General features: G+C 44.6%; 2 protein-coding genes and 1 pseudogene across 5 annotated transcripts in view; 2 read left to right on the top strand and 1 right to left on the bottom strand.

Moving 5' to 3' along the window:
* The first annotated feature begins 117 nt into the window (after positions 1 to 117).
* APTX (aprataxin) lies at positions 118 to 10,238 on the top strand. Of its 3 annotated transcripts, none has more exons than XM_085042138.1 (8): positions 118 to 441; positions 1,140 to 1,276; positions 1,995 to 2,041; positions 3,679 to 3,990; positions 5,364 to 5,423; positions 8,386 to 8,612; positions 9,468 to 9,571; positions 9,857 to 10,238. In XM_085042138.1, the coding sequence occupies exons 2-8, from the start codon at positions 1,147 to 1,149 to the stop codon at positions 10,009 to 10,011; spliced, it is 1,035 nt and encodes a 344-aa protein (XP_084898264.1). In that variant the 5' UTR covers positions 118 to 441; positions 1,140 to 1,146; the 3' UTR covers positions 10,012 to 10,238. The 3 variants fall into 3 exon arrangements, with proteins under 3 accessions (XP_084898264.1, XP_084898263.1, XP_084898265.1); XM_085042137.1 differs by having other exon boundaries at positions 118 to 453; XM_085042139.1 differs by lacking the exon at positions 118 to 441 and adding an exon at positions 526 to 620.
* A 2,484-nt stretch (positions 10,239 to 12,722) lies between these two features.
* Positions 12,723 to 13,496, top strand: LOC146424569 (actin-like protein 7A; annotated as a pseudogene).
* Positions 13,497 to 16,561: 3,065 nt separating this feature from the next.
* The window catches only part of ELP1 (elongator acetyltransferase complex subunit 1), a 30,657-nt gene continuing 23,299 nt past the window's right edge, over positions 16,562 to 23,919 (bottom strand). For both annotated transcript variants that reach the window (XM_085042128.1, XM_085042129.1), the window contains exons 28-36: positions 23,022 to 23,083; positions 22,454 to 22,516; positions 22,275 to 22,335; positions 21,369 to 21,482; positions 20,589 to 20,700; positions 19,328 to 19,455; positions 18,768 to 18,922; positions 17,679 to 17,757; positions 16,562 to 16,701 (exon numbers count right to left, since the gene is read on the bottom strand). In XM_085042128.1, the coding sequence (XP_084898254.1) occupies positions 16,634 to 16,701; positions 17,679 to 17,757; positions 18,768 to 18,922; positions 19,328 to 19,455; positions 20,589 to 20,700; positions 21,369 to 21,482; positions 22,275 to 22,335; positions 22,454 to 22,516; positions 23,022 to 23,083 (842 nt within the window). In that variant the 3' untranslated portion in view covers positions 16,562 to 16,633. The remainder of the gene's footprint in view (positions 16,702 to 17,678; positions 17,758 to 18,767; positions 18,923 to 19,327; positions 19,456 to 20,588; positions 20,701 to 21,368; positions 21,483 to 22,274; positions 22,336 to 22,453; positions 22,517 to 23,021; positions 23,084 to 23,919) is intronic.

Raw genomic sequence — 23,919 nt, 5'->3', positions numbered from 1 at the left:
CTGCTCGGGAAGTGAGGCCTCTGGCCAATCAGCGCCCGCTCCCGCCCCCCGCAGCGGCGCGGGCCCCGCCCCTCCCCGCCCCGCGTGGGCGGTAGCTCCCGCCCTGCCCAGCCAGTGCCTCGAGTGCGCCTGCGCACCGCGCGGGCCCCGCCCCCGGAGGCACCGAGCTGTACGGGGTACGGACCGCCGGCCCGGCCGCCGTCTTGCCGGCACCGCTCCGCGCCTTTCCCCACCTCGCCCTACACGGGCCTGATTCCGCCGCCGCACAGGCCGGCGGCTCGGCCCGCTCCACGGCACTGCGCCTGTGCCAGGCCCCAGCTTCCACCCCCGATTGCACCCAGTGCGCCTGCGCGGGGCCGCGCGCGGCGGCCAGAGCCCCTGCCTAGTCACGTGGGAGAGGCGCTGCAGCAGCTGATTGGCTGCGCCGGCGGCGGCGCGAACGTCTGTGGCGCGGTAAGGGGGAGGGCGCCATGCCGGCGTTGCCATGGGAACGGGGCCCGTGGGGCTGGGTGTGCCATAGGGACCCTGTGGGTGCGGGGGGTTGTGCGGGTGTGACACGGGACAGCGCCCTGCTGCCGCCGGCATGAGCTCACCGCCACAGAGCACCGGGCACGGGGAGCGTGAGGGCTCTGTCTTGTCCAGGGTCACATTAGTGTAAACTTGAGACTTTCATGGCATGGTCCATGTACTGGCCGCTGCTGAATAAAGCTATCCCGACTCTCTCGTCTTCTCTGTCTTCTGCTGCTCTCTGTTGTGTTGGTACCACCAAATCTCTTTAATCTCTTTGATGAATTCTGATTCAGTGGGAAACAAATTGCACTTTTTTGTTGGTAGGCTGTTCTGTCAGGTGGAACTATCAATTCAATTAGTTTTTCCTATATATGGTTCATGGCTATGAGAACGTATGGTAATGTAGGAAGGAAAACAGCAGGTTGCCCTTTCAACAGCAACCTGCTCTCAGATTTTTTAAGTACTAGTGGACGTGCTTTGCCTTGAATTTCAGAAAGATGAACCCAATTAGCAGAATTGGCTCAGCTAATAGGTGAGCTGGCAGCAGAATTCACGGACCCTGTTCCACAGGAAGGTGGCCCATCGGGAAGTGGCATGTTGGTAACACACTGTTTTATTTTGGTCTGTAGCACAGTGATGCGTGTGTGCTGGCTTGTGGGGAAAGAGAAATGCACTCAGCGAGTGAAACTGCCACACTTGGAAGCTGTGGTAATTGGGCGTGGTCCAGAGACTGGGATAACGGATAAGAAGTGTTCACGGCAGCAAGGTAAGGTGGTTTAGCTCAAATCCTGCTTTCTATGTGTAGCAGTACTTAAGCTGAACTTGCCTTCTTCCTCTGTGTGGTCTGCAGTGTTGCCTGGTTCTTGAAGTCATCAAGCTTTTTTAATAAGCACATACAGAGATCTTTGGGACTTAAAATATCAGAGACACCCAATGACGGGATGTCCATCCCTGTAAGCTAAAGCATTGAACCTTGGTGTGAATTCCCAGGCTCACAGCTGTGTTTCACTGCCTGCAGTCTTGCTTGTGAACAGCACTTCTTCTCCCTAGTACTCCACCAACTGATTTTTAGTACGACTTGTTATTTTTATACATAAAATAATGTGATCTTGGAGAATATATGAAAATACCTGTCATCTACACAATACTGCACATCTTCCCTGCCTTATCTTCTGTGCCTCTGGATACAGTCTTACTCTATGCTTTATTGTCACAGAGGGCTGGTCAGAATATAAAGAGCATGTAGAAGAATCCACCTTTATTCTGAAGTAATTCCACCCTTGGCTCAGTGAATGGGTTGGCTCTGTTTTACCTGGGGTCCTGGAAAGATGAGATGCGGCAGAATTATTCTTGGCCTACATTCACAAAGATTAGCTTCAGAAGGAAGCAGATCTTCAAAAAGAGGAGTGTTTTCTGCACTGGGTGGTTCAGCAGAGTTCTTTTTATTTACATTGTTCAGTGACACTTTGTTCTTTCTTTTCCAGTTCAGTTAAAAGCAGACTGTAACAAGGGGTATGTCACAGTTAAGCAGGTATGTTTCTATGTATGGAGATACTTACATTTCTGATACCTACTAGGATGGTTGTTGTACTTAACCTCCACAAATGCTCCAAGTGATAAATCTGATCACTGGGTCAGAAGGACCTGAAGCTTTCTTATCACCAAGAGAGATTACAGCAAGTGGCCATTAGAAATGAATTTCTTTCTTTCTGAACCTCAATGAAAGACTGCACTATTCCTTCCAGATACGGTCTAGTCTAAGACAGCCAGACTTGCAGCATCAGGGAATGCTGTTCTGAATCCTCATTCAGTTCTTTCAGGTGCTGCATTTGGGAGACTTTGGGCTTATTCCATTAAAAGTGCTTATCTTCTTCCTGAGCTTTAAACTTCATAAGCTGAGGCAGCCCTTTGTTTTAGATTGATGTTCTTGTGTTAATGGGACTGTGCAGAAGGCCTTTGTTTGGATGGCTGGTAGAGCCAAAGATGTGCTTACTTCTGGGAAGGGATGGGACAGCACTGCAGGCATTTTCGTGTTGCGAAATGGATGGATGCAGGCCTACTCCCTCACAGTTACAAGTCTCAGTATCTCTGAGATAGTATGAAGGGAAAAGTCTTGGATGCTGGTGTTTCAGTGTGTGCCCACAGCATCAGCCTGTGTGGACAGCACAACAGCACGTTCTGCCTACTGAGGGGTAATGTCTTCCCTCAAAATGCCTCCAGCGCCCAGTAAGCACAGGCATCCCACTGGTGTCTGATGAATCTGTCAGAGATCTCTCAGACAGTTTTTCACAGAAGTCAACCCTAGTCATGATTTGAACATTGCATTACTGGGATCTCAAAACTGGGAATATTTTCTGGTGGTGGGTGCTAGCACTTTTTCTCTGCCTGTTGAAGAGTTGCTTCTCAGGTGAGAGGGGTGTGGTGCAAGGTTCCAGTGATCAATTGTTTGATACTGTATTCGCCCAGGGGATGGGAAGCATCCCTGACCTGAATGAAACTGCAGAACTGTAGACTAAAGAGATCCTGGCTGGAATCAGGTGTGTGCTTCATTGCAATGAATACCAAGCGAGAGGTATAGTACCATCTTGTGAAGCATGCAGGTATCACAGTGACAAAGCTAATGAAACACTCTCTGACAGAGTTTGTCAGTCACAGGAGAGGATTGGTTTTCTAAAGCCTGCTTCATGCGTAAACATTAACCAAGAGCATTTTGCTGAAGACTCATAATTTTCCTAGGGTCACTCTCATGATGAGGCAAAATCCATCTATCAAGCAAACACTGTAGGTGGCCTGCACCACAGTGTGATTGCCCTAAAATAATTTACTCATACTGTATTACTCCTCAGAAATAGTTGCTACTGTTACAAGTTGTTTCATAGGTTGCTAATTTGTGCAGCACAAATGATGCTGTAACTCTGTAGCTTCTGCAGACCTGAGTTCCCTGAGCCCTGAGGTTGTGTGCTGACAGCTGTGACTGCAAGACTGGGACACAGACAGGTGTCCACAGGGCTGGACTGCCTGAGCAGGCTAATGTGGGCAGGGTGGGCAGTGAGTACAAAATACATTTGCTTTCCAGGATAGTGGTATTCCAGGAGAGAGGAGCAGAAGTTTGCAATTCCACTTACAACATAATTTTCTACTATTTTTTCTGTTTTCTGTCTACCAAAGATAGGGGTCAACCCAACTAGTGTTGATCTTGTGAATATTGGCAAGGATGAAATGGTGAAAATGAAGCCGGGCCAAGTTCTGCATATTGTGAATAACCTTTACCCCTATACGGTGCAATTTGCTGAAGAGTCAGGGAAGACTCTTCCAAAAGCAGACAAGACGCCACATGAGGACTCCTGTGAGAATGATGATATAGAGCTTGTGCCCAGAAAAACAATGAAGTTGGAAGTGGTGGATACAGAAGGCAGTTCTACAAATCCCAAGCTAAGCAATACCAGTGTATCTACACATGAAGGAACTTCAAGCAAAAAGGCAAGTGTGTTGGTATTAATACTTCTCCTGGGGTTGTCTCCTCCAGGAGGAGACATGGGCTTTTACTTTTGTGGATTCTGCAGGTGGAAGGTATTTTGGGTGAACACCGCTCCTCAAAGTACACAGGGCATGTGCTCCTGACATCACCCAAACCCTTACCTGAAGGTTAGGTCTGTGTGAGGGGGCTTCCTTGGAGCAAATGAGGATTTAATCTCTGGTTGCTGCTACAGTTTCTGGTGGAAGGACAGTGTACATGAGCTCAAGTTAGCTGCAGTCACCCAAGGATACTGTCCTGCCTCTTGAGTTGTTGTGTAAAAGCAAACACACAGAGAACAGAACAACTTGAGCCTTATTTTTGTCTTCATTCGTTTGTTTGCAGTTGCATAGGACTTTTTTCCGCTCCTGCTTTGTTCCTTCCACGTGATAGAACCATGTTTACATTAATGAATGCTGCCAGCCAAAATCTTTGAAAGGGAGTTTTTAGCCCTGTGACATGGACAAAATAAAAGACTGCTTAATGCATTTGGAACTAGTGCAGTGCTGGAGGAGAAGGCATAGAAGTGAAACCCCTCAAGACAAAATTTTAGTCTCAAGTTGCTGTGAGTTAACCACTCACTTCATTTTTGGACTTGGGCTAGTTATATTAGGGCTAGATTTGTGGTGGAATGAGTGGGGAATAGATGATTCACACTATTTTCCTGCCAGCACTATAATAATGTTTGAGCATCTTCCTCTATGAGAATATGATGAAAGTCATCAGTATAGTGCTTCTGAAGTGACCTTAACAGATAAAACATCCATGTTGAAAAAGGTGCACTTGAGGCACGCCTTCTATTAAGTGTTCAGTAACCAAGTTAAGAAATAAGTGCTAGTGTTCACTTGATCTTCTTCTGCCTTTCTTGTTTTCTCTACAAGCCACTGTGCAATGTAAAAAAACCCAATACATCTAAGAAAAAGGCCACACACTGCAACCACTTTGTTCTGTGCAGAGCAGTATGGAATAGGACAGTTAATGGAGATCTTTGCTCTTTCTTTGGCCCTTGTGATCCATGAAGGAGAGGGCCTTCTGTCATGACACGTGCAGGCAAATTACTAAATTTAAACACATTCTTAGCTCCTTGTTGTTAAATTTCCAGCATTTGGAAGACTGAACTTTTCATCATCACAGTATCTTGTTAAAAGTTTTCAAAAGTAGCTTTCTGGGGGCAGCTGGAGCAGGTGTGCTGTCATTTTGTAGAAGGGAAATAATTCAGCTGTCATTCAGCTGTTATTGTACTGTTAAATACTAATGAATGTTCTTAACTGAATCCTTTAAAATATGCAACTGGACGCTTAGTTGTCTTACAATGTATTGTTCCCGTTCTATGCTATAGGAAAATTCAGGACATTGGAGTCAAGGTCTAAAGAGCTCCATGCAAGATCCCAAAATGCAGGTGAGAGCTTTATACTTGTACTTTACAGTAGATCCTACCTAGCAAAGCTAAATGAGCTTTCCTTCTTCCTTCTTTGTTAAAGCAATTTGCTTTAACAGTCTGGTTAGTCATTGGAGTCCTGCATAAGGGCTGAAAGCTACTTGCATCTCTCTCTGTAGTAACTTTAACTTAGGAGTCTCTACTGTGATGATTTTGTAGTGTCATTGTCTTAATTACCTTTGAGTTCTCTATACTGTGAGATTTGGCTAACAGATTTCAAAAGGGTTGATGGGAGAGCAGGCAGACCATGGAGTTCCTTTGTTTCCTCAGAGAAACCAGCTAAAATGGAGTTATTATTTGAAGCTGAGCAAGTCACAGAGGTTCCCATTTTCCAGCAGTCAGCACTGCCTTGTTTCTTAGTGGAGTTTCCTGGTTTCAAGCAAACTCTTAACTTCCTCACCTTTGTGCCAGCTGACATGATCTGACCCCTGGCCTCACTGGGCCCCTTCAGGTGATGATCACCATCAGGTTGAAAATAATTTAGAATCCTAGAATATGTTGATTTGGAAGGGACCCATCAGGGTCATTGGATCCAACTCTTAGCTCTGCACAGGTCATCCCCAGAAATCACACCATGTGCCCAGGAGTATTGTCCAAACACTTACTGAACTCTGTCAGGCTTAGTGCTGTGACCACTTCCATGGGGAGCCTGTTCCAGTGCCCAGCCACCCTCTGGGTAAAGAGCCTTCTGATACCCAACCTAAACCTCCCCTGACTCAGCTTCAGGCCATTCCCTTGTTTCCTGTGACTGGGTCACCAGAGTGAAGAGATCAATGTCTGCCTCTCCTCTTCCTCTCATGAAGAACTTGTAACTTCAGTCAGGTCTCCCCTCAGTCTCCTGCAGGCTGAACAGACCAAGTGACCTCAGCCACTCCTCATATGGCTTCCCCTAAAGGTGCTTCACCATCTTCGTTGCCCTCCTTTGGGCGCTCTCTAAGAGCTTTTTATCTTCTATTATGTCACCCAGAACTGCCCCCAGCACTGGAGGTGAGGCTGCCCCAGCACAGAGCAGAGCAGGACAATCCTCGCCCTTGCCTGGCTGGTGATGCTGTGCCTGATGCCCCCCAGGACATGGGTGACCCTCCTGGCTGCCAGGGCACTGCTGACTCATGTTCAACTTGCCATCGACCAGCACCCCCAAATCCCATTCCGTGGAGCTGCTCTCCAGCCTCTTGTTTCCCAGTCTCTCTGTATGTCCAGGGTTGCCCTGTCCCAGGTGCAGAATCTGGCACTTTCCCTTGTGCAACTTCTGCCCAGCCCTCCAATTTGCCCAGATCTCTCTGCGGGACGTCCCTACCTTCAAGGGAGTTGACAGTTTCTCCCAATTTAGTGTCATTAGCAAACTTGTTTTCTATTCCTTCCAGTCCTGTGTCCAGGTTGTTTATTAAGATGTTGAAGAGCACTGGGCCAAGGATGGAACCCTGTGGAACACGACCAGTGACAGGTCACCAGTCTGATGCCACCTCATTCCCTATAACCTTTTGTGCCCAACCCCTGAGCCAGTTCCTCACTTAGCTGATAACTAAACAGAAGGTTCCTATTTCTTGATTGATTTGTTTAAAAATTCAAGTCTGAAATGTTGAACTGCATAGATTTATAGGAGAACTGGATGCCCATTGTCCTAGAATTGCCAGCACTTTTAAATGAGTCTGTCTATAGAGGATGATAAAACTATGGAAATTCTTGCTTACTCTTTAAACATGAAGCTTAATTTTCTTCCCTGAAGCAGAATTTCATATAGTACTTACCAAAACAGGGCTTTCTTGACCCAAAATTTAAGCAGGTTTTAAAACTGTTCTTCAAATGTTAGAACACAAATAACTGTTCGTGACTGAACGTTAGCTTTATTAGTTGTAGCTTTGAACTGAACACACAAACAATAGAACTCCTATCTTTGCTTTTTAATAAAATATTAAATAAATGGCAATATTTATTTCTTCTGAAAAGACTTGAAAATGATCCCATTCCTACTGGTTGCTAATGTGGAGCAGATGCTAATGTGTTTATAAAATATCTTGCTGCTGAAAGAATCAGTCCTATGATTGTGTAGTGATAGAATTTTAATCTTCCTTCCTGAAGAGCAAGACAGATCAGCTCTGTATATAAACGTATGAGAATAGTTAGCAAACGTGACAGAGACATCATCCATCTCTCATCAGCAGATGCACTGCTAAGAGACCAGAGACACAATACATAGTTTCTGCATCAGAACCTGACAGCTTTTTACTGCTGGGGCAGGTTGTCCCCACTTGTCCACAAGCTTCCCAACCAGTTCTCTTCCTGAGCTGCATTGAATTGTTGCAGAAAGCAAAACAAAATGAAAACATGAAGAAGGGCGTGATAGACAGGAATCTGTTCTCTTTCTTGTGAGTGATCTTGCAAAGCAGCACATTGTGTAGGGTGAACTGAAATGGCTCAGACTTGAATGTTTTTGTCTTTGTAACGCTGGTAGAGGTCTGCAGCACAACGCTGGCAGCACGTCTGAGATTTGTGCTTCACACCAGAAGTCTGTGACGGATGCAGCAGTGAAGTGCTTTCCTATGTGCTCCATATTGAGCACAGTGTTTTTGTTTGTGACTACAAAGCTTGAATGTAGCCTGATGGAAGTAGAGTTCCCTGGATGTCACTGATATCTCAGTCCAGGTGACTTTCAAGAGTTCATATGCACTTGTAGCTATGGCTAACTTGCAGTAATGTAAGAATAGAAAGCTCTTTGCTTTTATAAAGTATATGAACAAGGATGCTGGAACACCTCTCCATAGCTACCTGGTATATGTTATGGAAGAGGGGGCTTATCCTGCAGCAACTTAGTTGCAGCAAAAGTTCTCCTTGGGTAGCATCTCTCCACTAAATACAGTGCTTATAGGAATAATATATTTAACTTTCAATCAGAAAGTAATCTAGTTATTTGGCTTTTTGCAAGGTTTACAAAGATGAAAAGACTGTAGTCATAAAGGATAAATATCCCAAAGCACGTTATCACTGGCTTATCTTACCATGGGACCCCATTTCAAGCCTGAAGTCAGTCACCAGGGACCACCTTGAACTCTTGGAACACATGCATGCAGTTGGGCAAAAAATGATCGAACAGTGCCCTGCCAGAGAGAGCCTGGAGTTCAGACTGGGTTACCATGCTATCCCCAGTATGAGGTAAGACCTAGAGGAGTGATCTGGTGGAGACCCTGTTCTTCCAGTTGCACAGATTTGGGGCTAAATTTGTGGGGAGATCTGGCATTGCTAAAGAACAGGCAATGCTGCTCAACACTACACACAGCTTGGTGTGCAGTCCTTTGCCCCACTCTGCTGCATAGATCGCGATGGACTACACGGGCATCCTGGGCCTGGTGGGAAATGCCTGTTGGGCTCCCCTACCAGAGGTTGGTGCCTGGGGCTGTGGGATGCCTGTGGTCCAGCCCCACCAAAAGGGGCAATGCTGCCAGTGCCAAATCTTAGGGTATCCCCCTCCCAGGGCACCAGTGTGGGATTAGGGACTAAATCCTAGACTTGTTGAGTCTTGCCTGATACCAAGCAAGGTTTTGAGTCTTGTGTGTAAGTTCAAATTAGAGTGTCCAAATGCCTGTATATACTGCAGTCAGTTGTTCTCCAGTTCTCGAATGAAGCTTTTGGGAACTGATATGTCCCATTCAATTACTCTACCAATCATAAAACTTTGGTTTATTATTAAACCATTAATAAACTTTTGGTTTATTATGAAACCTTCAATGAACCTTTGGTTTATTAACACTTCTGTCTCCACCTTTTTGGAAACCAGCGGGAATATAGACTAGTGAGGGGCCAATGGCACACTAGTGACCTTGACTGTTTAAGTGAAGTGCTTGGCAAAAGACAGTGCTTCCAGAACAGACTGCGTTTCTTCTGTCACAGGGTCAGGACTGACCCACAAGACTGGCACTCTGCTGAATCATGTTTGCAACTGATACAGCTGTGAAACAACTTAGAGCATTAACTTTCTTCTCTCACATCTACATTATATTTCTTTTCCAGTCAGCTACATTTGCATGTAATCAGCCAGGATTTTGATTCTCCAGCCCTGAAAACCAAAAAGCACTGGAACTCTTTTACTACAGACTACTTCTTAAACTCTCAAGGTAATGATTGGAAAAGGCATTTCATAACAAATAATGCTGCTTGCAGGTTCAGGCTTTGGGCTTTTCTTCCAAACAAACGTGTAAGTCATACATTTTGTTGCAGTAAGTGAAAGGTTTTATTGAAGATATTGGGGAGTAGCACTGAGTAAAAGCCAACAAATTTTGTGCCCGGTTTAAATTAGAATGCAACAGTGACACACTGTGCATGTGCTCAGAGATTTGCAGTGTCATGTGTTTCATGATGCTACGTGGTCTCACCTATGGTCTCTTTACTTTTATCCCCAGATGTGATAGAGATGGTAAGAAGCAAGGGAAAGGTGACGGTGAAAGACCATACCTCTGAACTTCTCAAACTTCCCCTCAGATGCCATCGTTGTAAACAACAGATGTCCACAATCCCACAGTTAAAGGAACATCTCAGGAAACATTGGCCAAAATGATTTTGCAAAAAGTCATCTTTCAGTCTGTCTTCAGATTTCAAGCCAACACGAAGACCGCAAAATGTTAATGGAAATGTATGTTTGTTAACTAGAATGACAAATGTAATGTGGGGAAAAGTAGCCTGGAAACAGCAGCATACTAACTTAGTAATAGCTTAGACAAAAAAACCCAAACCCTCCCTTCCCTCCCCCCTAAAAATATAAATAAAGTGACTTCTGAAACAGAAGTTTTTTGTTAAAAGCTTTGTTGTGGTACAGCCATACTAATCTGTAAGTGAACTGAAGTCTGGAAGAAGTGCTTTGTTTGGATGAAGGGATTTACTTTAATTCAGAAGCTGAACTGAGCCCAGATCTAGATTTCTACTAAGAAAGGAAAGAAAGAATGATTTAGAGGTCTTTCTCTTGATGTTTTCTGCCTGCCACTGAGGTTTCTTGTAAGTGTTACTGTTGAGGCACTGGTGTGGCTGACAGAATGTACTGTCTGCATAGGGGAAGGAGCAGCAGCTGACCATCCCACTTTGCTGTGCTACTGAAAGGCCTGACAATTCTGTGCTGCTGAACTTCTCCTCAGCTGTGGAGTGGGCTTTGCCCCTTACCAGGGTGCCAGGGCAGCCACTGCTCAGGCTCTAAGTGGGGCAGCCAGTCTCTTGTGGGTAAAAGGATGTATTTAAACATTTATATATAAAATACATGTGTAATATACAATGACCAGCTTTACTGCTCCCCGGAGTAATAAACTATCAAGGTTTGTAAGTTGCTTGTCTGCATATGTTGAGGTTGGTACAGAAATTGCGTGGTTTAATCCTGCTCTGTTTCTCCACATCAGGATTTTAGTGAGCCTCTAATAACTTGATTATTGCCAAGATGTGAACTTGCAGACAGTCAACAGAGTGGTACTAAATAAAAATCTTTCTGAGTCTAGAATGGGTTTCTATAGTTCAACTTCATCCTAAGCCCAGCTTTGAACTGTTAAGTAAGATGCTCTCCGGGTGAAATGGCTTTCAGTAAAAGACTGCACAGAGCTTTTGTTACACAAACAAAATGCTGCTCCTAACTCTTAATAACACATTCTGTGGGGAGAGGGTGTCTTCTTCTTCCATTCCCCCCGTGCAGCAGGGTGTTGCTATACACACTGCAATGGGGCAAATAGTAAGCTGATGCTGCTGGAAAAGAACAAAGACATTTCCATCATAAAATTGTCCCTAAAAATGTGTTCTTTCCCCTGGTGTACAAGAAGCCAATACTCATAAAGGATCATGTTGATTTCATGCTTGTGCAGGGATGTGTGCTGGGTGGTGAATGCACAGAGGCAGCACACCCAGTTATAGCCAAGCAATGTATTTATATTTCAAAATATCTAAGACTGCACTTAACCTGCCTGTCTAAATACCTGCCTACTCAATAGCTGTTGGACAATCTTTTGCCTGCTTCAGTTAAAAGGTGCAATGCATTTTGAATTTATTGTGCATGTTCACTGTGTAGGAGTCTTCATTTGGAGGTGGGTAATCTAAATTTTAGATGTGGTTTTCACATGATAATGACCTAAGTTCATCTAAAGGGTGCATTTTTATCTGATTTAGCTAATCTCAGTAAAACATGGAATGTTGCCAAATGCAGTGTCCAGTATCTAAGTCAAGATTTCTGTTCATGTTCTCTCTTGTTTCAAAACTATTCTGCAAGACTTTGCCCTTTCCCACTTTTCTGGGTCTTTAGGTATTTATTGTTCTCCTATGACTCACTCTGCAAAATCTTTTCTTATTAATCTTTCATCAAAATGGGGTACAGTAAGGGTGAAGGGTTGGCTGTGGCCTAATTTAAAGCACTGGTCACACTTTAGCTTTCGCTGACATTAGTAATAATATGCCTTAAATTACAAGGCAAAGCTTAGAGAGTAAGGAGCAATGCCAAAAGCACAGCCAGTCTGTGGATTCAGTCTTGACACAGACTAGGGCTCCAACTGTCTCCAGAAGTAAAGTTGTGCTAATGCTTTGCAACACAAACTAATTTGGACCAAGACCAGTTGCGAATGCTGGAGAGCTGTGGTCTTCCTTATGGCAGCCACTGGCCAGAAAGGAAAGCCATTCTTCAGTGTGAAACGCACTGCTTATGCCCCAGGGCCTATCACATCTGGGTGGGAATCATGGTTTTAGTACCTCTCAGAGCAGGCCAGAATCAAGCACTAACCCCTGGAATCCATCTGGGAGCGGCGTGCAGCTGAGTCCCAAATGGCACAAACTCATGTGCTGAGCACAGTTCTGAGGGACAAGCCTATGTACGATGTAAATCGGTGGCGTCATTGGGAGAATCACTGCCATCAGGGCTGACCCCAGGGGGAGGGATGGCAGCATGTCCAGCACTCGCTGGGTGAGGTCACTGCTGTCTGGGAAAGGTCTGCAGGAGTGGCAGCACTGGGCACAAGCTGTCTGAAGCCAACAAGGGACAGCTGCTTACAGGCAACCAAGGGTAGCCTCAAAGCCATGAAGGAAACTAAGGCAGAAAGCGTAGACATTGGCACAGGTTACTTCATGTGTGGCTTTGCACAGGATCCACAGTCTTTCTACATTCACCTACAGCTGCTAAGTCCATACAGGAGACTGGGAGCAACCAACACGACATCTTTGTCAGAAGAGAGCTTCAGAATAGCAGCATAACCTTAAAACTCATCAACTCAATAAGAACATGGCATAGTGATGGACTGAAAGTATGCCCAAGGTACTTGGGAGTGTACTTTTCAGACAGCTGAACATTCTGCCAGAGAATCATACCATGTTTTTCTGAAGCCAATGCCTCCCCTCTGTTCAGTCACTGACAAGGAGAGATATGACGAGATGAAGTTTGAAGAACTTTAGAAACCTGCTGTCCATGTTGCCTACCAGTCCCATTTATCCATGTACTCTTATGGAAGAACCTCAGCTCTCATGGTGGAAATGAGAGCTAGTGCTTTGCATATGGCTCCCATCTATGAAGGTCATGTTTCATGTAGCATCCTTCAGATAATTCTAGGTTGGACATTGCAGTTATCTCTTGAAGTTACTATATGAGTCTGGAAACATGTTCACAGAACAACAGCCACACATCATGCAAGATCTCAAAGCACTGTGACACTTCCATGGACCTTGAGTTCACCTGTTCAGAAATAACAAATTAATTATGAGCTACTGGATGGACATGCCATTTCTGTAGCCAAGGAGATTCCCTTGTGCTTGAAGCACTCTCTTCCTTGGCTCACAACAGCAAGGGCTTCTGCAGCTGACACCTGTCTCAAAAAGTGTGATGGTGTCAACAAAAAATGGTATGGAACATCCTGCTGTGTGGAAGCAACACAACGATGGATGGCTTTGCAAACCACTTCCACATGGAAGCAGACAAAATATGTGCCCCCTTGACAACTTAATCATATCACATCCCCTCAAAAAAAGTCTTCTGTCTGGATTGGTGCACCTCTTCTGGCCTCACTCCACTCTTTCCAGGAGTTCTGGGTTTAAAGGAATGAATGTAGAGAAGGGTCCTTCATTTTCAAAGAAGTGCTTCTGAGGGAGGCATCAGATGCCTTGGAAAGACCAGTGATAATAAAGCATCTACCTTCTACCCCTGGCTGTAATCAGACTTCTACTGGAGCTGTATTTTTTTTTTGTGATACTGTTACAGGAATGAGGCCTGAAGGCAAGGAAGACGTGGTAAAGGACTTTCCACAAGAAGTGCTATGAGATACACGGTGAAGAGATTAACATGAGCTGATGGCAGGCTAATGGGGTGACAGGTTATCAGGTGGAGGGCTGGATGATGCTTTCCACTGCAACCATCCGGGTGGAAAAGAGAGTGGCACAGGAGTTCTGTTCCACCCTTATGAGACCCTCCCGGCCTTTGTCCTTTCTCTCTTTGTAACTCTCAATACCTATTTACACATAAAGTTGTTGCGTCCCCTCCTCTGTTTACAATTGCAGTAACAGAATATTTAACTACAGTCTCATATCCGCTTCTCCCAAAAAGTATAAATTTACCCTTTGAAGTTCTCCAAAACAGAGGATGAGAACGTGATCACCTTGCAGACAAGGCGAGGGGCTTGCTCCTCTCTTACCCAGAGCAGGGATGCCTCTTTGGAAAGATCTGTGCCTCCGATTCCATTGGAGTATACACGGGAACACCTCCACATTGCACAATACACTTGTATTTTGCAAGGTCTGGTGCATTTATCACTGGCAGTCTAACAACCTAAAATCTGTTGCTCCAATAAACAACACTCTTTGTGGATCTTTTAATGAAAGTTCTTATTGAACTTGACTTTTTTTCCTTTTTTGTGTTTAATTGTGTTTAGTTGTGTTTGTGTTTAATGAAGCTAATCAGCAGACAGCTGAAAAGTATCTCTAACAAGAGAACTAGGCTTCCATACAAACACATGTGCTCAGAGGTTGAGACATTTTTAAAGTTAACGCTGTATTTCTGCATTAATGGCTTACTTACACTCCTGGTAACTCCATCTGTTTGTAGGAGCCTCCACAGAACTCACAAGAGCAAATACAACATGTTTGTAAAGACAGTAACTAAAGCTGAGTATATTTCCAGATTATATGCATCACTAAGAAAGCAAAAGAACATACCAGCAGAAATCAAGGAAAAGCAGACTCCTAGCTGCTGCTGAGAAAAAACTAAGGTTCAGCAACTGCAGAAGTAGGACATCTGCCCTAGAGGCTCATGGACACTAGGTGCTGCTCCCAGCTCTACTACTCCTTACTCCACATTCACTTGGGAGGGAAAGGCGTAGGCGAAGACAACAGGGTTCTGTGATGAATGATTTAGAAGACCGGTCTTTCACTTGGATGGCAGATTTAAAGGGGTTTTGCCTTGGTGGCAGAAAAACAAAGAATGCCTAAGACAAAAGGGTCTTTGGCTTTCACCATCACCATGATGGAAAAACAAAAGAACCCATACACATACTTAAGAAGCAGCATGAATCCTCAGTAAGCTAGCAGCAATTTTACCTTTTCTTGTGTTGTTTCTAGACAATAGATTAGGTTGCGCAAGACCTCAGCACTTCTTTCATCAGATTTAGGAATGTCAGGAATTTCTGGTGTCAGTGTCACATTTCAGTTGCAGGGCCAGAGTGCTCTATAGAGAAGCACAGACTCTCTCATAAACCCTTTCTCCAGATCTGATAAATGGCTTCCGTATTTCACCATGGAGTATGCGCTGCTACCATTTTGAAGACCCAGATCCTGTGAAACACTCTGACCCTGTTAAACCCTTTCTTTGTGTTTTGCCACCTCAAAAGGCTTACTTACTTACTTATTCTTGGAGAATTTTTCCAGTGTAGTCACAGTACTTGATAACAGGCTTAAACCATCCCCACACCACCCAGAACAGGCCACTTAAAACAGATGGAAATAGGTAACTCAGAACAGCTGGAAACAGGATGTACTCCAATGCTTCACATTGAAAAATGACTGTTTTACCACTCCACTCCAGCAAGCCCAAGCCAGCACAACTATATGGTGCAAGACCAAATGGCCACACCAATCTGATGAAATTCTTGCCACACAAAACCAGTGAACTTCAGCACGGGACATGCTCATGCTGTGCAGTCAGAATGTAGCTTGCTGCTGTGCCATTAAATACCTCCAACAGACAGGAGGAAATGCCTTGTTTCTGTGGCATTTTTCTGTAGCACCCAACAGAAATGGCCTGCACTGAACAATGCAGCTGCCAGGCCAAAATTAACTGAGAGGGAATGCTACCACTAGAAGGGTTTCCAGCCTTGTCCCCTTCCTCTGCTCCCAGAACTCCTGCTGTTACTTCTTGCATCAGATCGCAGAAGTATTCTGGGGTTTTGATTCTCAGTATGAGACAAGTTTCCAGATGACAGTCCTGCAACATGGCACAGCATTATCAGAGTACAGCTGCTGATCTGCCAGTGCCATAGAGCAGCATTAGTTGATCTTTGAACTCGAACGATTAGGGCAGTATTACCCAGCAGAATGCAGAGTGTGGCACCGACGCCTCCGCCCTGCTTTTATTCATGTTTTCCTCTGTCCAAGACCTCCCTGTGTGAACGGGCCCAGCTTCAGGACAGCAATGGCTGTTGACACTGCAGGAGTCACTGTGATGTAACAAATACTGATAAAAATCTGGTATTAGCAGCATCCAGCTACAGCAGAGAAAACACAAAATTTGTTTAGCAACTACAGCAATTTGCTATTGGTACAGTCTCACAGGTGAGTTTTCTAAAGCAGGCTGAAGTGCTTACAGTGTGGCCTGTCATCATGGCAGGTATCAGCTCTGGGAGGGAGCGATAGCAGAAAAGATAGCCCATCCAGTACAGGTGGGACCCCTTCATCCAGAAGGGCTGAAATAGTGGTAGAGGTTGGATTCAGTCAGCAGCTTTCAGAGCTGCACATCATTTTGCTCCCCAGCCTCACAAGCCACCTCTGTAGTGGGACATGAGTGGCTGTGCCCACAAGTGTGACACCATATGGGTCACAGTCATTGCTGCATCAAGTGGAGGGACACTTCACTTGCACAGCCCTAAGAACAGAAACAACAGAACAACAACAGCTTCTGTAAAGATATAATGAAATTATATGACAAGTTAAGAGTTCAGAGTCCACAGGGTTTCCTTGGCTTTTAGTTACTGAAGAAGATGCAGTTTCCATTGTAGATTTTTATTGAATTTTGGTGGAGCAAGTACTTCTGGATCTGAAAGGCAAATGGAACAAGTGTCAGAACAGTGGGTAACAGCAAGACAGTTTCTTCAAGGGCTGCTACTTTGTTCACTTTTCTTTACATCAAAGGATGCTGAGAAACCTCTTGACACCTATAATTTCCCTGTAGTGACTGATTATCAGCCTGCACAGAAGAGAGTCCTCAGAAGACCTGCTTATACCAGGAAACTGTGGGCACACCAAGTTCCCTCTCAATCATTAAGTGTTACTTGTTCAGAACGAGGAGGAACAGGCACAAAGCCCCAGCCACCAGTGGCACAAAGCAGAACTCCATTCATTCACCTGTCACTGGCCCATCATGCACCACAGTGAGCTGGTCCATTTGACGTGAATAGGAGGCACGAGGCTTTTTCTGAAGCCAGCCCTGGCAAGTGGCAATAGGCAGGCTGCATCTAGAGATTCAACAGTGGATTTCCCTAGGCAATTCTAGGACTAACAGGGAAAGAGAATGTAGGACTAGTGGGAAGAGGAAAGACTGGGGAGTTGGGACCACCCTTGCTAGGTCTCTCAGCCCTAATTTTGTATTCGCTGCAAGGACTTCAAGATGGCAAAGCAACATGACAGATTGTGGCCTGGCCTGGTCAAGAGCCTGGACTGAATTCCAAAGCCAGACAGAAAAACTCAACAGTTTAGTTACAAGAAGAATTATCTAACACATTCCTTAAGAAATCAGATTTTCAATTCCCTCACAACAAACTGACATTACACACACAGGAGGCCAGGAGCACAACTGAGGCAGTTCTAGCACACAAATTCAGAGCAAAATAAACTTTGTTGGGAAAGCTGCTTGCTTGCCACAAGGCAGGATGGTACATCATAAAGAAAAGCAAGGAACCACCACAGCTGAGTAACTGGTACAACTGTTGGCAGGTAGCAGTGCTTGGAGAGCCTTGAAGCCCACTAACCTAACTGACATTTCAAACCCAAACCAAAATCAGAGCCTCAACTAACCTTGTACAACAGGAGGCATCAACCTCTTCTGCTGATAGGCAGCCATAATGCTGTTTGCAGTTGAATTGGGTCCTAGCACCTGTAAGAAGCAATAGTCATGTTCCAACCTGAATAAAGCAAAGCACAATACTCAAAGGAACACACTCAAAGGAAACTCTGCTATTATTGTCCAAAAACCGAAGCAGGAGACCTCACAGTACAAAGTGAACAGCAATGTGTGATCAAAGCCTAGCAATGTCTCAAAAAAGTTAAAAGGTAGAAAAAGAGAACTGCTTTCACACAGCGTCTCAGGACACATAACTCTCATCCCAGCACCTACTTCTTCACAGCACTGTAAATGTCATGATTCAGCAGGACTAATTTATTACAGCACCATCAATATTTAAAGTTCATCTGGGAGTCTCTGTTCCTTGTCACATAGAACAATTTTAATATGTCTTTAAGAGTCCTGCTAATTAGCAGTTAGGGAGAAGATACTGGGGAACATCTCGGGTTCACCATAAATGCTCAGAAACCACTTCTTAGAAATAAAGACTTTTTTTTTACTTCGGAAGAGAACTAACTAAATTCCTTGTGATTTCCCTATTCTGCATTAAGCTGAAGCTTAGAAGCCTGCCATAACCCTTCTTCTTGTAATATACTCCTTATGATATATGGTTCAGACCAAATTGACCAGTCCAGTAGCTTTTCACTTCACATGACCAGGCTGGACAACAACTACTCTAGTACACTTCTACCATTAGGCCTAGAAAAGAAGAGAGTGTTCCCATATTCTACAAATTGCTTAAGATGGAGCATACAAAAAGAAGTCACCACTAGGACAAGGCAACACAAGCCTCAAGAGACTTCATCATGACCAATGTGGCATTCAGTACAAGGAACACAGTAGGCTATACATGTTGTACACTTCTAGAATGTACTGATTGAGCAGGTTCTGCATGGAATGTCTATTGAACCTCTAACAGAAAAAAAATCCCAGATTTTGAAAGCCGGGCAAGGATTTGGGGTTCTTTGCTGGAGAATGCAAAATACTGCTAAACATTTGATACTGTCTAGAGAGTGTGATAGGTACTGTGCATGAATACAGACCAGGCTGACAGAGTTCTGCTGCAGGTCTGGAGTCCAGATTTCTGGGACTGAGGTCTCCATCAACTGCAAAACCTCTTCCAGGACTTGCTGCAGTGCCCCAGCTTGCTCATCATAACCAAAGAGCACAAGCTGCTTCAGAAGGACATGTATTTCTCCTGCATGAGGGAACAGAAGCACAAGCAACAAATAGCAATTAACAGAGGTATACCAAATAAACAGCTGCATTTCCTTGCTATCAGCACACAGCAAGGAGAGTAGCAACTCAGAACTGGTTCTGTTCCTACTGTGTCCATACAGTGTCTGAGAACAAAAATAAGACAAATCTGTAGTGGCACTGAGAAGGCCTCTTTTCTCTGCTCCCCAAGTTCAAATGCAGAGAGCTCATACATTATTCTGAGCATAGAGGCAGATGAACTAAACCAAAGTCCAACACAGATGGCTGCATGGATCAGGCAGCTTTTCTCCCCAATACACACGGTAAGAACAAGAGGGGACACGCAGCTTTAGCTGTCCTCATCCTCACAAGCTGCAGCATGGATAAAGATCACAAATTGTCCTACCTTTCACAGTCTCAACAGCACGAACACTCTCTCCCAGGACTTCCAGAAGGGCAATATCCTCAAAAGGACTCCCTTCCTTCAGGCTGTACCTTTTACGCTCTGCCTTGCGTCGGTTCTTTGAGGATCGTCTGAAAAGGAGTATGTTCAATTACAGTGTGCACAACAGGATTAGCTATTAGCAGGGTAAATCTGAAGGAACATTAACAGTGTGCATGAAACTTGTCACTCAACTATTTACTCTCTTCAGTGACAGAGGCCTGCATGTAACCTTAGGCACTATGACAATGTTTTCAGTGCTACTGAACCAATATTCTTTGTAGTCTGAAACACAAGACAGGAGTCAGGCTGTTTCTCTACTCTGAAAAAGACAAAAGACTGCTCCATGTTCCAGCAAGGTTGAAGCAGTGTGTCTACAAGCACAAAGCAGGAGCTGCTCCAAGCACAAAGCAGTCGTCATGAGGCAAAGCTGAGGTCCACTTAAAACATTGGTGGCCAGGGTCTGTGCTTGCCTGTGAAGATTTTAATTTCTCCCATCTCTAGAGCCTGCTCAACTCCTACCTGTGAACACAGGAACACAATTTTATTCATAGGCCAGAACTAGTAGCATAATGTTCCCAAATGATCAGCACACTCTGACGCTGAATACTAAAGCTGCATTCTCTTTCTGGTTACATCTGGTCCACAAAGAGAAGTGCCCTAAAAAGTCCACATTTTTCCCACAACTATTTTTCCACCGTACAGCCAGGGAATTCACAAGTGGTCCCACTGACAACACCGCACTGTTACACAGCCCACCCCACCCCACCCTGTAGCTCATACTCTCGAGAGCACTGAAAAAAAACGCAGACAACCACTAAGGGAAGACATTGGTAAGGGATTCAGCAGCAACCCCCACACACCCAGTGCGAAACCTGGCCAAGGAACATAAGACAAGCGCACCAGCTGTAAATGTTTCAGAGGCTCTGCCTGTATCCTGTGTCTAGCTTTCTGGCCACATGCCCAACACCCACAGAGCCAGAATCTGCCCAGAGTCTGTGTTCACAGCTCCTCTGCTGGGCACTCAGTTCCTGTCGCTCTAGTAGCTTCTGGCATTTTCTGCTCTCTCCCTTCCAATGAGTTAAAATAACCATGAAATGCTTGTAATTAAACCAGCTTCAAGGCACACAAAACTGCAAGGAGGAGCATGCCAAGCATAAGCAAGGTGACCTCCTGAATGCTAATGCCAGAACAGTCACTACCTGATTTGAAGGCAGATACCTACGCTGATATTCTTGAATTGCTGTGTGAGTATTTGCTGTTCATGTCACTGGCTGTCACAACACTGCTTGTTTCAGAGAAAAGCTCCAATTCTGGGCAACCTGGCACTTCATAATCTGCAAAACAAGGTAACAATTGTCACAGTATGGAAAAAGGTCAGAGTTATTTCAAGCTTTCTCTCTGGTTGGTTTGTGTAGCTTATGGGGCAGACTCATTCTACCTGCTGGTGTTCTGGAGCCTTATGGCTCCCAACCCCACTCAGCCAGCACACAAGAAGAAACACTAATTGTGAGAACAACACTGCCCCTCTGCCCTGGTGAGGACCATGACATTGAACAGCACAATCAGAGGGATGACAATGTCAGAGAAGCAGATCTGGACTAGGACACAGCATTTTGCTTTACAAAAAAATTCCCTGAGCCTGTGTGAGCTAGCAGGTGAATATGCCTATAGGTACTTGGCACAAAGCACATGCTGAGCTGCGTCTCTCCCAGTCAAGGTGGTACTGTAGAGACAATGCTGTGTCATTTTGAAGAGCTTTCTTGTGAATTTCATTGCATGAAAGCTGTGACCAAAGGTAGTGCTGAAAATACAGAATAAGCATGGTAAAACAATCACTTTGCAAGTATGGAGTGAGGAGGGGTTGAGAAGAGTGCTGTTTTACTGTTGTAGATCCCTCTGGAGCTAGAGGAGAGCACAGCTCCATCAGAGCAAACAGAAATCACAAACAAAAATACAATCAATTACTTATGCAGAAGGAAGTCATAAACACTTCAATACCAACCCTGCAGGTTCTCACAGGCCTTTTCCTTCAGCTCTCGGACCACTTGCAGGCGACTCTTATGGCGAAGAAATGCTGTTTTCTGGGAATCTAGGAAGATCAGCTGACTTTTCTGAGCTGCTCATTAAGAAAATCAGAACATAAACATTTGTGCAAGAGAAACAGAAAAGCATTTTTTATACAAGCACAGTCCTTCAACAAGCTGACAAGTCAGGTGCAAAGTACACAAAAGGATTCAAGTGGAAAGAAATTTAAAGCTTATAATACAGGAGCCCACTGAGCAAGATACACCTGGATGTGGAGTGAATTAACTTGCCAAACAAATGTCTTCTAGAACAAGTGTCTTGTTTGTGATACAGAAAGAACAGGAAGTTCTATGGCTAAGTCTCTTTCCATGAACTAGGTTTAAAATAAAGAAAAAAAAATCCCTAAAGTCATAAAGCATGAAAAGAAAGAATAAGGAATAGTAGCAAAACATCCTTCCTGCATGGAAGGGGGAATACAAATCAAGTATTTTTTTATTTCAGAAAACTAGTCATCAAAATGTACAGGACAGCTAGCCATTTTCCTGGTCCATAGCTCTGCTGCCACATGTGCTCTGGAACAAGGACTGTTCTGCTTGTTCCCAGAAATGGATATGCAGAACAGACCCCTTTGCAGCTTTTGACTGTGAGGTCTGGAAAGGCTCCAAAGGAGCCTGACTAAGCTAAAAAGATCCCATGATCTGCACTGCAGGGCTTCAAGATGCATTGAAGAGAGGCAAATGCAGCTAACTGTGCAGCATAAATTAAGTGAAGTATCCCTCCATACACCTTCCCATACTGGAATGCTGTGACTTCCCACAGACTCAGTGAGGATTTTCTTTAGCCTCTATAGCACAGAGAAATCTTAAGATTCTTGCAGATTCACCTTCCAAAATAGCAGGTTTCAAGTTGGTCTCCAAGATATCCAGTCTACCATACTTGTGAATCTGGATCAGGGAAAGGAAAGAAGGTGTCATTTAAGGATCTAGCCCACATCACATTGCTATGTTTTTGCACTCTAAAGATGCATCTCCACTTCTGTTCTTGTGATTTGATATTTCTTACCAGTCTTAAAGCCTCTTCCCAAAGAGCCCCTTCTAATAGCAGGAGAACAGCCTCTTCATAGTCCTAGAAGGAAAGAGCAACCAAGGGCCACTGCTGCTGTGAGTAATACACATTCAGGTAGAAGATATTCAGATGAGTATTTCTATGCAGCAGTACCACAGCCAAGACAGGAAAACACTACTATGCCAGGTACTTGAAAGTGTTGATATAAAAAAACAAACAAGCCAACAAAAACCACAAACCAACCCAGCAAAACTATGTTACTTCTCGCACAGTAAGGGGAAATCCTGTCGGAATTCTGTCTTCCTCATTACAGCCCTCATGTTTCAGCTCACTCAGACGAAAACTTTTCATACCAAAGCAAGGGCAGCTTCACAAGTGGAAAAACTCAGGGACACAGCATTTATCCCCACCCTGCTCACTGCCTCACCTGGACCTGCTCTGCCCTACCCAAGCTGTCAGCATGCAAGGCATCACATGTGGTGCAGGAGAACACAGAAAAAAGGGATGGTGTAGTTATCTGACAGAGAGCATTCCTGGGACACAGGCAGGAGGGTGATTACATTACCTGAGTGTACTGCTCCAGGAGTACGGCTGCCTCTGCATGCTTTCTCTGTTCAACTAGTTTTCCTACAAGAAAAGGTGGAGTGTCAGCTTTTCAGAAACAGCTGGATTTTGTGCCACAAAACTACATAGTAGAGAAAAACCCCACTCACCAAGACACTTTCTATCTGCTCACACATGTACTCAATTGCGAAGTTATAGTTGTAATTTAGGAGAGGCATCATAAAAAAGTATTAAAGACAAGACATGAAGGATTTAAATCACATTAGGTGACAGAAAAAGCAAACACTGGAGTATCCAATTCCAGAAGATTACACTCCCAGAAGCCATATTCCATGTGTGTCAACTGGGCCCTTCATAAACCCCAACTCTGAGTAAGGCTGAAATCAGGACAATGCTCCATTTCTCTTGCTGAAACAGGTGAAATTTCTCTTGCTGAAACATACACTAGGTCCACAACACATCTCACATCTGACATGTGCTAATGAACACAAATTCTGTGACCAGCTACCTTTTTCTTCTGCATTAGGATAGCAAACGCCTTTACATGCACCAGCTGGTCCTAGCTGCTAGCTGGCTTCAAGCAGAAAACAAAATGCAGCTCCAAATTATCCAACAACCTTTAAGGCTGGTGAGTAGGTACAGCACTTGGACCAATTAATGTCTAGAGGCCTCAGTAACGTCAGACACTTCAGAGCATGTCTATTCCTTGAGGTTAACTAATAAGGCAATTTGGAAGAGCAGTCTGGCAACTAGTTGCAAGGAAACAATGCAAGAAGCAGTCAGCGCTGGGCGGCCAAGGCCACATTTAGCTTGGCAACTCCTGGGTTGCCTACCAGCTCAGCTTCAATATCTTTTGGTTCCTTTGAGAAACAAAGGTCACATGCAAATGCACAAACCCT

The sequence above is a fragment of the Lichenostomus cassidix genome, chromosome Z (genome assembly GCF_008360975.1).
Source record: "Lichenostomus cassidix isolate B80296 chromosome Z, HeHo_3.0, whole genome shotgun sequence".
In the NCBI taxonomy this organism is placed as follows: domain Eukaryota; kingdom Metazoa; phylum Chordata; class Aves; order Passeriformes; family Meliphagidae; genus Lichenostomus; species Lichenostomus cassidix.
This window is presented reverse-complemented; position numbering and strand designations above follow the sequence as displayed.